General features: G+C 41.3%; 1 protein-coding gene across 3 annotated transcripts in view; it reads right to left on the bottom strand.

The window, feature by feature from the left end:
- The window catches only part of LOC126262421 (multiple C2 and transmembrane domain-containing protein), a 1,124,939-nt gene that overhangs the window by 27,923 nt on the left and 1,083,410 nt on the right, over nucleotides 1-13,606 (bottom strand). For all 3 annotated transcript variants that reach the window (XM_049959054.1, XM_049959056.1, XM_049959055.1), the window contains one exon: nucleotides 1,494-1,701. In XM_049959054.1, the coding sequence (XP_049815011.1) occupies nucleotides 1,494-1,701 (208 nt within the window). The remainder of the gene's footprint in view (nucleotides 1-1,493; nucleotides 1,702-13,606) is intronic.

Raw genomic sequence — 13,606 nt, 5'->3', positions numbered from 1 at the left:
GTAAATTACAGCATCATCTGCGAACAACCTAAGAGAACTGCTCATATTGTCACCCAGGTCATTTATATAGATCAGGAACAGCAGAGGTCCCAGGATGCTTCCCTGGGGAACACCTGATATCACTTCAGTTTTACTCGATGATTTGCCATCTATTAATACGAACTGCGACCTTCCTGACAGGAAATCACGAATCCAGTCGCACAACTGAGACGATATGCCATAGGCCCGCAGCTTGATTAGAAGTCACTTGTAAGGAATGGTGTCAAAAGCTTTCCGGAAATCTAGAAATACGGAATCAACTTGAGATCCCCCGTCGATAGCAGCCATTACTTCGTGCGAATAAAGAGCTAGCTGCGTTGCACAAGGACGATTTTTTCTGAAACCATGCTGATTACGTATCAATAGATCGTTCCCTTCGAGGTGATTCATAATGTTTGAATACAGTATATGCTCCAAAACCCTGCTGCAAACCGACGTCAATGATATAGATCTGTAGTTCGATGGATTACTCCTACTACCCTAAAACTTTGTATTAAAAAATTTTAAGTTAAATTCTTCATTTCATGCAAATCATTTCATAGTTAGCATGTCACAAATTACCTAATGTTGCAAGGAAGTGAACCTGAGGCAGTATCTTTAACGGAGGAGCTATAAAAATCAAAAGTTACACCAAAGTTTATTTTGTCAACAGATACCAAGGTAAGTATTGGTTCCCTTCCTCCAAGCTGGGAACGTTTCAACATCATGCAATCTGGATGTAAGTATGTTATGTTATTGTCCTGAAGCACAATCAGTTTCCTTGGACTTCTGAAAAATCATGCCTGTACATCAGTGATGGCTATCCGTAACCATCTGGGTGATCTGTAGTTTCTGCCAAAATTGCTGGTCCAGGTGCAGGAGACAGTTGTGAGCCTAGGGAAATTGTGAGCCTGGGGAAAGCTTTGTGTGTGTGTGTGGGTGTGGGGGGGGGGGGGGGGGGGCACTTAGTCATGTCATACAATGCTCTACCCAAAATTGCTGTTGCAAATGAGTGACTAATTGCATATTGACCATCCACAAGAAGCCTTCTCTTACACAGAAAAATCCTTTAAGCCTGACTGGTTGTGACTCAACAGTCTGTGTTATTTGTGTACAACTGGTACAACTGCACATGCACACCGTGTGTCCATCCCACACCCTTACAAAACTGAGTATTTCTGCTTTATGCCATGTCTTCCTCATGAAGTTCGACACAATAGCTTCTGAGATACATCATTCTCTTTTGTCATTTCACCCCTGGACACATATTACTATCAATATCTGATTAACCAGTAGCATCTAATAATTCTCCTCTATCATGTCACATAACTTCTCTTGCCCTGGAGGAAAATTGCTTTTCAGGAGCTCAGAGTAATTGTTTTCATTATGTTATTTGTTTGGCTTTTATCAGTGTGGCATAACTTGACTGCCACGTATAACAGCTTGTTTTCTGAAATTTAATGTAATATGCTTACCAGATCCTCATCATCAGGTACTCTAGACAGCAGGTCCAGTACTTCATTATTAGGGACGGTATGAGGGCGAACCAGCTTTCGAGAAAATTTGTTGATTCCCCATGCCATTATAAGGTATCGAACTGGCACAAGGTACAGAACGATGGCCCCAGCTAAGCACATCATGATTGCCAGGGCTGATAAGTATGGGACAGTAAAGTTGAATGTGCTGTAAAACAAAATCACACAGAAAATATATTAGCAGTTATATTTAATTAATTATAAGAAACATTTTTAACATGTGTGTGGTTATCTCATACATACAATTATCAGTATTTGCAAACCTGAAATAAATCTGAAAAATGACACATATGCTTAAACTTAGCTATATATGTCAAATGATGAGGATTAATTTTCACCCAGTTCTCCAATTGATCAATGGATGTTATCAAAGTACACGTCTTTCCAAGCAATTATTATCAATATTCTTTTTTTTTTAATTACAGGTATATCAGATTCTTGAAATTACCTTTATAGGTTTATCAAAGTTCCTGAAATTGTAAAATGATTTTTCATTGTTATGTTCCCTCCTTATAGCAGTATCAGATTTTTCAGTTTATGTATACAGTCACAGAGTCACAGTGAGGTTTAGACATAGCACTGTCTATTTTCAATGTATGCAGCATATACTGTACTTTTCGCGAGATTTAGTTTATATTGTGCTACGAAATGAAACTTGTCACAGTTCTTTCATTAACAATATGTAAAAGGTTCTTTCATTAATGACATATACAAAATCCCCCCTCCCGTGAACCATGGACATTGCCGTTGGTAGGGAGGCTTGCGTGCCTCAGCAATACACATAGCCAAACCATAGGTAAAAACAACAATGTAGGGATATCTGTTGAGCGGCCAGAGGAACATGTTGTTCTTGAAGAGGTGCAGCTGCCAGAGCAATAGCCCTTTTCACCCGAGCCCACACAATCGTGCTGGTTCGGTTTTTAATATTGTATACCGACCTGTTGCTTCTGCTTTGCTTCCAACAGGCCTGAAATGATTGTGCATCTTGCGTGCTACACGTTTCACTTGTTTTTGTTCCGATTCTGCACCAGCAGCAACATTGAAAGTGAGTGTAAACACAAGCGTCATGTGTACTTCAGGTTAGTAGCTGATTACTTTGGGTTACTTAAAGTCTTTTAACTTATAACCACTTGTGTTTGTTTGATATTGTATATACAACATACTGGCAATGAAAAACGTCAGTAATCTCATACTTCTTAATAATAAATTGCCGCCAAAATTGTACCAACCCGATTGTGGCAGTTAGGTTTTATCTTGTGTAGCAGCAATTTTTACTGGGCAGGTTGTTACATTGCTATTTGGTTGGATTTACTTCTGATTTCCATGCAACAATAAAAACGACTTGATACATATCATTTGTTTATAAATGCAGGTTTAACAGACGATCAGATTCTGTCTCTGTTAGAGGATTCCGAACTAAGTGGCGCCTCTTCAGATGAAGATGAAGACTATGTTCCTTCTACAAATGTCAAACAAATTGATCACGAAAGTGAAGATCATTCTATCTCTGATGAAACGTGTGAAATACAGAACACTTCAGATTGTTGTAAAAGAGAATCCAGACCTTCGCTTTATCATGAAATGGATTTCACAGAAAAGTGACATCCACCACAAATAGGTCATACTCCTGCGCAGATAAGTAGAAAATATGTGTCACATTAATTAGGCATTATATTTATTACTTACCATGCACCTTAGATTTTTTCTTCTTTGTTCAGAATCCTTCTCCTGTTCAGAGCACTGCTAAGTATTTTTCTGAACATTTCAGTGAATGTTTGTTCGAAACTGCTGCCAAGTTCACAAACATGTATAGTGTGGCTAAGTGTGGCAAGTCATTAGATACAACAGCTGGAGAAATTAAGCTGTTTTTTTGGAATTAACTTAATTATGGGGTGCATAAGGTATCCTAGGTTACCTATGTATTGGCAGAAATGCGTTTCTCTGGGTGCAGTTTGTGACAGTATGTCTTGAGACCATTTTCTTGCCCTGTGATACAACATACATTTAGATGCTGTAGCACCACCTCAAATGTCCAAACGAATAGACTGTGGAAGATTCAACCACTCATTGATGCTGTAAGAGAGAGATGCCATACTTAACCCCATACATTCAATTATTACAGTATCAATGAACAAATGATATCCTTCACAGGGCGTTGTAAATTAAAACAATATATCAAAGGCAAACCTAGGCCTTTAGGGCTAAAGAAATTTGTTTTGGCTTCAGCTTCAGATATAGTTTTAGATTTTGAGATATATCAGGGTGCCAGCACGAATTTTAGTGACAAATCATTAGGCTTAGGCGCTACAGTTTGGAACCGCACGGCCGCTACGGTCGCAGGTTCGAATCCTGCCTCGGGCATGGATGTGTATGACGTCCTTAGGTTAGTTAGGTTTAAGTAGTTCTCAGTTCTAGGGGACAGATGACCTCAGCAGTTAAGTCCCATAGTGCTCAGAGCCATTTGAGCCATTAGGCTTAGGACCATCAGTGATTTTGTGACTTTCCCAAACTCTACCCGAAGGAAGTTTAATTTATTTCAATAGAGATACTCGGAGAGAGGGGAATCGAAGGCACAGGGACAATAACGACAAACAGAATGAAAAATATTAAACTGAAAGGAAAAACGAATAGAGGTCACAGTACGTTAGATCAGATGAGGCAGTCATTATAACTGAGTGGCAGGATAATCAAAAGGTTGTTGTGGCATCCACTTCTGCTGGCATAGAGCCAAAGTGCAAAGTCCAAAGGTGGAGTAAGAAGGAATACAAATATTTAGAAATAGATTGTCCTTCTGTCATTAAGAAGTACAATATTAATATGGGTGGAGTAGATATTAACGACCAACAAATTGAATGCTATCGGACGTGGTTCGGAACAAAAAATGGACCCTTAAGTGCTTACTTCATTTTATAGACCTGACTGTAGTAAATTGTTAGTTTATGTATAGACAGCACTGCAGGGAACAGCAACTTCCAAAAAGAATGTAATGGATTTGCTGAAATTCAGGATGTCTTTGGCCGAGGTTCTATTGTCATGTCGAGATAGGAAAAGGACAGAAGAATGTGAGGTACAATTAGAGAGTGAAGTAGTTCCACCTAAAAATGCAAAAATTTACAAACCCCATCCAAAACCAGGGCTGGACAAGAGGTATGATGGCTATGACCATTGGCCAACAGTGGATGACATTTATTCCTCAAGGACTTGTCAGTTTGAGTACTGCAACAGCAGGACAGAAACTAAATGTGTCAAATGCAATCAGTACTTATGTCTATCCGAGGAAAAAACTGTTTCAAGCCATTTCACAAAAAATAAAGTTTGATTTTGTGATGTAATTTTTAATTATTGAAACATTTTTGATGTGATTGTAATATTTTTGACAAATTTTACAATTTTTGATACCTGTCTGCTATGATTGAGATATTTTTGATGTGTTTTGTAATTAAATATGAATATAACACATGGTTATGTTGTAATTTATACAGTAAACTTCAAAATTTTCCCTAAAGTAACAGCATGAGATCATATGAACTTTCTACTGAATTAAAACCTGACCCGCATGATCGTCCTACATGCATGCTACATCAGCTTTACAGAAGCTCTCCTGGTTCGCAGGAGAGCTTATGTAAAGTTTGGAAAGTAGGAGATGAGGTACTGGCAGAAGTAAAGATGTGAGGATGGGGCGTGAGTCGTGCTTGGGTGCCTCAGATGGTAGAGCACTTGCCCGCGAAAGACAAAGGTCACAAGTTCGAGTCTTGGCCTGCCACACAGTTTTAATCTTCCAGGAAGTTTCATAGCGAGAAAAGACTACACAGAAAGAGATTACAAATAATGTTAACACATTACATTTTAAGATCACTATTTTTGAACTCCGAAGTTAGATACTTACACAAGTTACTTGCTGATGAGGGTTCATTTGTTGTCACTTAACATTGGGAACAGTTCACACACTACACAAAAATTAGCTTTACTGCACTTGACTGCATGAATTGCACAATTGCATGAATATCAGAACATACAGCAAAAACCACATAAAAAACAAGCATAAGCAAAGCTTTTCTGCTAACATGCAGTCAAAGCACAAAGAGTATGCAGCGATAATCTGTAAGGTGTGATTATCGATAGAATGTTCGATTGACTTTCGCCGGTGGTGCTTCAAACACACAGAGTTAATGACAAAAGTGCAGCAATATTCTGTGAGAAGGGATTAGCGATACTTTATCTGTCAACTTTTAGTCGAATTTCAAACACTCGCATCTCAGAATAGCAGCTATTATCAAAACTCAGAACTGAGATGCGATATGAACGCATGGGGTGGGAACAAGCCCAGGAGTTGAAAATCTGTGAAAAAATGATGTTCATCCAAAAAACTGGAAGACTACCCCAAAATCCGGGAATCTTCTGGGAAAACAGGAAAAATTGGCAGGTATGGACACCCCACATACCAACATTCTACATGATCCCCAAATTCCACAAACCCAACAATCCAGGTCATCCCATTGTGGCTGGTTATTGCGCCCCCACTGAAAGAATTTTAGCCCTCATTGACCAAAATCTCCAACCAATCGCCTGTAATCTAGCCTCCCATGTCAAAGACACCAATCATTTCCTTCATTGTCTCTCCACCATCCCCACCCATTCACTTCCAGGATCCCTACTTGTCACTGTTAATGCCACCTCCCTATACACCAACATCCCTTATGCCCATGGTCTTACTGCTATTGAACACTACCTTTCCCAATGTCCTTCACAGCCTCGGGCACCCACATGGCACCCTCCTATGCCAACCATTTTATGGGCAATCTAGAGGAGACCTTCCTAGCCTGGTTCAGGTTCACTGATTATATCTTCATGATCTGGACTCAGGGCGAAGACACCCTATCTTTGTTCCTTCACAACCTCAACACCTTCTTTCCCAGCCACTTCCTGTGGTCCTCCTCAACCCAGCGTGCCCTCTTCCTAGATGTTGACCTCTTCCTCTCTGATGGCTTCATCCACACCTCTGTCCACATTCAACCCAACAACCACCAACAGTACCTGAATTTTGATAGATGTCATCCCTTTCACACCAAAAAATCCCTCCCATATACCCTGGCCACCCGGGGACAGTGTATCTGCACTGACAAAAACTTCCTTGCTCAGTATGCTGAGGGTCTCACCAAAGCCTTCACAGATGCACTCTCCCTAGACCTAGTCCAAAAACAGATCTCCAGTACCATTTCCCCTCACACACCCAATCCTCCCCCCAGCCCCAAGAACCAGCCACGTAGGTGTGTCCCCTTTATCATGCAGTGCCACTCTGGACTGGAAAAAGTGAACCACATCCTTTGCCAGGGCGCTGATTACCTATCATCATCACATGAAATAAGGGACATCCTATCCAAGGTACTTCCCGTCCCTCATAAAGTGGCATTCCATTGCCCACTCAACCTCCACAGCATCCTAGTCCATCCCTATGCCACTTCCTATTTCAACCCCTTGCCACAAGGATCATATCCCAGTGGAAGACCCAGGTGCAAAACCTGCTCAATCCACCCACCCAGCACTTCCTATTCCAGTCCTGTCACAGGTTTATCCTACCCCATCAGGGACTGGACCACCTGTGAAAGCAGCCATGTCATTTACAAGCTCTGCTGCAATCATTGCATGTCCTTTTTAATTGGTTTGACCACCAACCAGCTGTCCAAGAGGATGAACAGCCACTGCCAAACTGTGACCAAAGCAAAATAGACCACCCTGTGGCACAACACACAGCTGAATATAACACGCTTGACTTCAGTGCCTGCTTCACTACCTTCCCTCCACCACCAGCTTTTCAGAACTGTGCAGATGGGAGTTATCCTTACAACACATTTTCCACTCCTGTAGTTATCCTGGCCTCAACCCACACCCTCCACCCCACAGTTTCCACTACCTCTGTCCTATGACCTCTTCCCCATCCTCATATCCCACACTGTTTATTTGCATCTCTCTGCCATGCACCCACCTGTCTTTCCCCACTCCGTTCCTTTTTGCTCCAGTTCTTTCCCCCCATTTCTCTGCCCCACAACCTCCTGACACTGCACCTGTTGGTAGGCTAGTTCATGCATACTCCACCAGACAGCATTCTTCTCTCTCCTCAACCATACATGTCCCCCTTTTACTGACAAAGGCTGTAGTCGAAAGCTTTATGTGAGTGTCTTTTAATTGTGCCTGTCTGCAACTTGACGTATCTTCTTTAGGGTAAGCAACAATCTTTTCCTACATTTTTCATATTCCTATCTGGAGTTTCCAGTTTTTGACATAACTGTAAATGAACATATGCCATAGAAGTGCTTCTAGAGTTCTATCATTGTCATAAACAGCCCCTCCAGTCCCACCATGCTTGAGCAGCCAAACACAATGGTCTCATTCACAAATGTCAGTTTGTTACCGATGCTCACCATGATTCCTATTGGTGTTTCTCTGGTCTGTGGTGCCATCTATCAGTTGGCTCTAGACAGGGAGGTGCATCAATGTGTACTGCAGTGTGAGAATCCATCTTTGGCTGAAGTGTTAAATATTGCTCAATCTATCAAGGTATATTGTGCTGCTGTTGATCAGATTGATGCTTGATGTGACATCACCATAGTGGCTCCCGTTGCTGGTCTTCAGGAGTTGGTTAGTTCTCAGAGGGAGGGAAACATAGCAGCCATGCAAATGTGGCCTCTGTGCCACAATGGAGAGTGACGTGTCAAACAACAACCACAGTAATGGCAGTGGTCTGCACTCCCATCTTGGCCACATTGTTTTGTGCAACATGACAGGGCCATGTACCCTAAGCTGTGGGCGACTTGCAACAACTGTAGGAAAAAATGACTTAGAGTGTCTGTATGTCATTCCCAGCATGCTTCTGTGGACATGGACATTAACTGGGTGTCTTCATTACTTACGAATCATAATAAACTGCTTATTGAAGTGCAACTGACAGACTAGAAACTCAGACTACAAGGTGGTTGTGAATGCTTTCTCTAAATTTCCATACATTATCCACTATCATTTGGTGACACCCATGGCTATGATTAAGGTCTTCTCCAACTTTTTTTCTTTTCAAATTTTGCCTTATAAGCTTGTGACGGACAATGGTCCACGGTTTGTGTCTCAGCCCTCTCATGATTTTTGCACTCATCAACATTTGTCAAATGACTGCTCCTCCTTTTCAGCCCCAATCTAATGGTGAGGCAGAACATCTCATCTGCACATTCAAGGTTAAAATAAGGAAGCATGCCACAGATTCCTCTGTTAACAACATCTTGACAAGCTCCTTGAGTTCCTACAGGTTTGCACTGGTGGGGGTCAGAGTCTGACTGAGATGCTCCATAGTCATCAGCCACGTACCCTCCTGCATCTGCTCATGTTGCCACACCAACACCTGTTGGCACAGCCCTCACCGCAGTTCACTTCTGGCTCCATAGTCTGAGCTTGGGGTTCTGCTGCTGTCCGAAGTGGATTCTGCCCACAACCTGCAGCTGCTGTGGCTGCTGCCTGTGTATGGTGTGCACCAGTGATGGACTGGTGGTGTGCCGCCACAGCCAGTTGTATCTTTGCATGGTGGCAAGGGCCATAGGTTCACTGCCTCTGCCCTCAGCACCTGTCCTGGCCTTGTGGGGCATCCCAGCTGCGAGTGTAGACCTGCCCTCACTGCCTCGTGACGCTCCTCCAGTGCCCTACTCTTCCCCCCTCCCCTTCCATTTGCCTGCTGCTGGACCTTCCCCAGCACCTTTACAACCTTCAACACCAGTATACCCAGCACACCTGACTGAGCAGCTGCCCACTTCACTGTTCGCATAGTTTCACCAAGTCAAAGAATCAGATGCTGAGATGCTACCAGCGCTCTGGTCACCACTCCTCTCTGACAGTACTACATCTACATATAAAACTACATCTACATGGTTATTCTGCAATTCACAATTAAGTACATGGCAGAGAAGAAATGACTGCCACGCATGTCCACAACCAAACCACTCCTGCCCTAATCATTAGTTCAATCCTGGAATCTCCTTCTGCCACTGCCTTCATCATCTATGGCATCCGCCATAGAGACCATGCACATTTCAACAGCCATGCCCACAGCAGTGAAGTACCCTTTCCCCACAGAGCAAAGGGTGCTGTAATCCTGTACATAATACTTAGAAATGCACCAAGTCATCAGGCCACCTGTGCACTACACTTTGAACTTTCCACCAACTGCATTCATGCGGGCTGGCCATCAGAAGCCACCTGTGGTGGGATACCTGGACTGTGCACATGGCATAACATCTGTCGTATCATCTACCAGAGCTCTCCTCTTTATAAGCTCAGTGAAGCATGCCCTCACCCTCATATTGTGCCCATACTTACTGTCAGCAATTGCTTGCGACAGTACCTGGGTTGTTTCTGTGTTTGTGCCTATGTTCTCAAGTGTTGTTAGCTTGTATGTGGAAGAAAAATAAACTTTGGTTCATTGTAGCCATTGTACTGTTCATGTCTTCCAATATGATAAACATCCACACAGTCACAAAGATACCATGGGCAGGTAAAATCAAGGATTGTCACATAAACATCTTGACAATACTGCTCATGTATCCATGTTGCTGACAAAATTAATGTACAAAAGAAGGCAAAAGTAAGTTGAAGATCAACTGAATGACAATCAGTTTGTCTTTAAGAAAGGTAAAGGCATCAGAGGGGAAGTGTTGATGTTATATTTCACAACCTCATTAATAGCTTCCTGCATGGTGTGCCTGGTTTTGCACAACTATATGCTTTGAATTGTGATGATTAATGAGAATTCTGGCAACATCATGTCATGTTTTTTGGAACAGATAATTACCCCATTCATGCTGATGTCCAATCTCCTCTCATGACTTGCTGATGCGTGTGTCATGATATTTATTTTCCACAGTTTACTTCATCACTATTTTCTATGGAAACACATATTTTAAAATGCACTTGGACTGAGCCACCATTAAACTTGTTTATGCTGGTGGTCTCAAAAACTTCTTCAATTGTATTAAAAAATTCTCTTTCTTGTGTTTTCACAGTCTAGAATGTTGAACTTATTTGTTTATGGCACCCAAAATTTTGTTTCAAGTCTGGAGTGATATCATTTTTTAGACCAAAAGTATGAGCTTCTGATCTGATCTTAAGGATTCAACAAGATGAATCAACTGCTTTATGTTTGTCAACATTTAAGCATATTTTGCAGTTTAATTTAAATATTTACACAATTTGTGTTTCACATTTACTTTGAGTCAAGTGCAGATGAATAGCCACTTTAAAATGTATCAAGGTTTACTACTGCAAAACAACTTTAACGGTACAATGTATGCATTGCTGAAGAAGTGCAACAACCTGATGAAATTTAATAAGTGGTTTACCACAACTTGTATACACCTTGCTAGACTGGAAGTAAAAAAGAAATGGATACACAGGTTACACATACAGGTGCAACAAATCGAAACATGTAATACATCTTTCATATCTAGAAAATATGATGATAAATTCAGTGATGGATGAGGAGGATCATATGGCTGTTACAGTCATACCTGTCTAGCTTGTGAGTGGGTAATGAATAATTATACTCACCATGTAAGAACCATCAACTACTTTTCAGAACAGGAGATGAGATTCAGTGAGCTCCTTTTGAAGCAATTTGCTTGCAGATAGTCTCATGGGAGCAGATCTTTTGGAAAAAATTGTTAAAAGGAAGCATCTGATACTGTCTCTGAGTTTGGGAAGAGTCAAAACTACTTTCTAAGCTCTTTTATCCAAATATATATGGATTATAGGTAATTTTCCTTCTGGATGACTAATTACATTATTATGATATTGCAGTGCTGGTGTTATTCTAATAATGATGCACTGAGGCAACCACAGCCATTACTTGACACATCAGATGAATTTGCAATTGTGAATAACGACAATGAAAATTTGTGCCGGACTGGCACTCGAACCCAGATTTCCCACTTATTGCAAGTGGTCACCTTACCATTTAGCTATTCGTGCACGACTCACGGCCAGACCCAAACTTCCATATGTCACCATACAAACTTCCATATGTTGTAGACGTATGATTGATGACATATGGAAGTTTGGGTCTGGCCATGAGTCATGCACAGATAGCCAAATGGTAAGGAAATCCAAGTTAGAGTCCTGGTCCAGCACAAATTTTCATTGTCATCATTCCATTCTACAGCTGTTCACAATTGCAAATTCATCTAATGTAATTGCACTATTGGTCTTGCTCATTGGGTCTTACCATTTTGAGAGTACAATTTTGAACATCTTGCCGCCCGAAGAATAAAAACATGAATGATGAAGCTCATCTTTCATTCATACAGAATGGGATGCACTATTGCTATGAGAGTTCTTTGTTTTACAGGAGGGGGCAGACAATTTGTATAAGATTAGAAAAAAGAATCACTAGAGAACAACAATGATTCTAACAGTAAGCTGATCAATGGAGCTGTGCAAATGAGAAACTCCATTTGGAGAGACATACTGACACTTCAGTTTCAATGGACCATTTTGTGAATCTTTATGGAGGCAGGTGGTGCAGTAGGTAAGACAATGGGTTAGTGTTTAGATGGAGGAGGGTTTAAATCACTTCTCTGCTATTATGATGTCAGTTTTTCATATTTTACTTAAAATACTTACTTTTAATGCCTGTACAGTTTCTTAAAGAGAATATTACAGCTTCATTTATTCTATGCTTTTTGTGACTAAGCTGGCCCACATCTTTGCGAGAATAAACTCTGTATCACTCTTCACACTTTATCTACTGGACAAGTGAAGTTGCCACTACCACTGTCAGCTCCTGCGGTAATTAATAAAGGATGTTTCATGTGTGATGTAAATGCTGTGATCAGTGTTGCATGGGAACCAATACCGAGTAGGCAGGCTCTGATCACCATGTATGTTCTGGTCCATTTAATAAACTATGGCATGTAGGATATTGGTTTTAGCCAAACTAGACAAGTTAGGAGTGGCCTCGGAAAGAATTCTGCAAAAATGATTGCACCATTTAGTGCTTTAGACTGGTGTGTCAGTAACATCTAGTCATACATCTGTGCAGTCTGCCCCCGGTAGCTGAGTGATCAGCGCGACGGACTGTCAATCCTAAGGGCCCGGGTTCGATTCCCGGCTGGGTCGGAGATTTTCCCCATTCAGAGACTGGGTGTTGTGTTGTCCTAATCATGATCATTTCATCCCCATCGACGCGCAAGTCACCGAAGTGGCGTCAAATCGAAAGGCTTGCACCAGGCGAACGGTCTACCCGGCGGGAGGCCCTTGTCACACGCCATTTCTCTTCTAATACAACTGTGCAAAAACTCAAACCAAAAACTGACAAAGTAACAGTAGTGCAATGACTGGCCAATTTAGATGCTTTTGCTTGAGATCAATACTGCAACTGGCTACTACGGTTTGTGTATGATGCAGTGGCTGATTCTGAAATGCTCCTCTTTTTTGCTGAAGCATTTTTGCTTTCATTAGGGTATGTGAACTCACAGAATAATTGAGGTTGGAGTTTTGAAAATCCTTATTAGTCTCACTAAGAGACTGCACTATATGAGAACGGGGTGTGTGTACAATTAGTGGAACACAAATTACTGAACTCCACATTTCCACATAACCATAAATTCTGATAGATATTTTAACAATATACAATAGCTTTTTTTCAAGGAACTAACAAAATATTCATGGTTATATTATACAGGTCAATGCAATAGAATACTTCATATTATAAAAATGATAGTGGTGTGTGATTTGCAGTTAAAACAAGCTTACAACTATGCAAAAGTGTTGCTATGACAAATATTTTATTATCTACATGACTGAAGGCAATAACAAGTTGTCATGTAATTCCAGTGACATTATTTATCTTATTTCATTACTAGCTTAGTACCTGGCATTGCCCAGGTATTTACTTATTCTAATATTCTATCAGTCCATATCCTCCCCCCCCCCCACCCCCCACCCCCCTGTCATCTCCTCCTTCTTCCTTTCTGTCTCTCCATCAACTTCTCCCCCACCCCAATAGGAAGTTGGTATTGCTT

This window comes from Schistocerca nitens, chromosome 6, assembly GCF_023898315.1.
Source record: "Schistocerca nitens isolate TAMUIC-IGC-003100 chromosome 6, iqSchNite1.1, whole genome shotgun sequence".
In the NCBI taxonomy this organism is placed as follows: Eukaryota; Metazoa; Arthropoda; class Insecta; order Orthoptera; family Acrididae; genus Schistocerca; species Schistocerca nitens.
The sequence above is the reverse complement of the archived record's forward strand: the minus strand, read 5'-3'. Positions and strand labels throughout refer to the sequence as shown.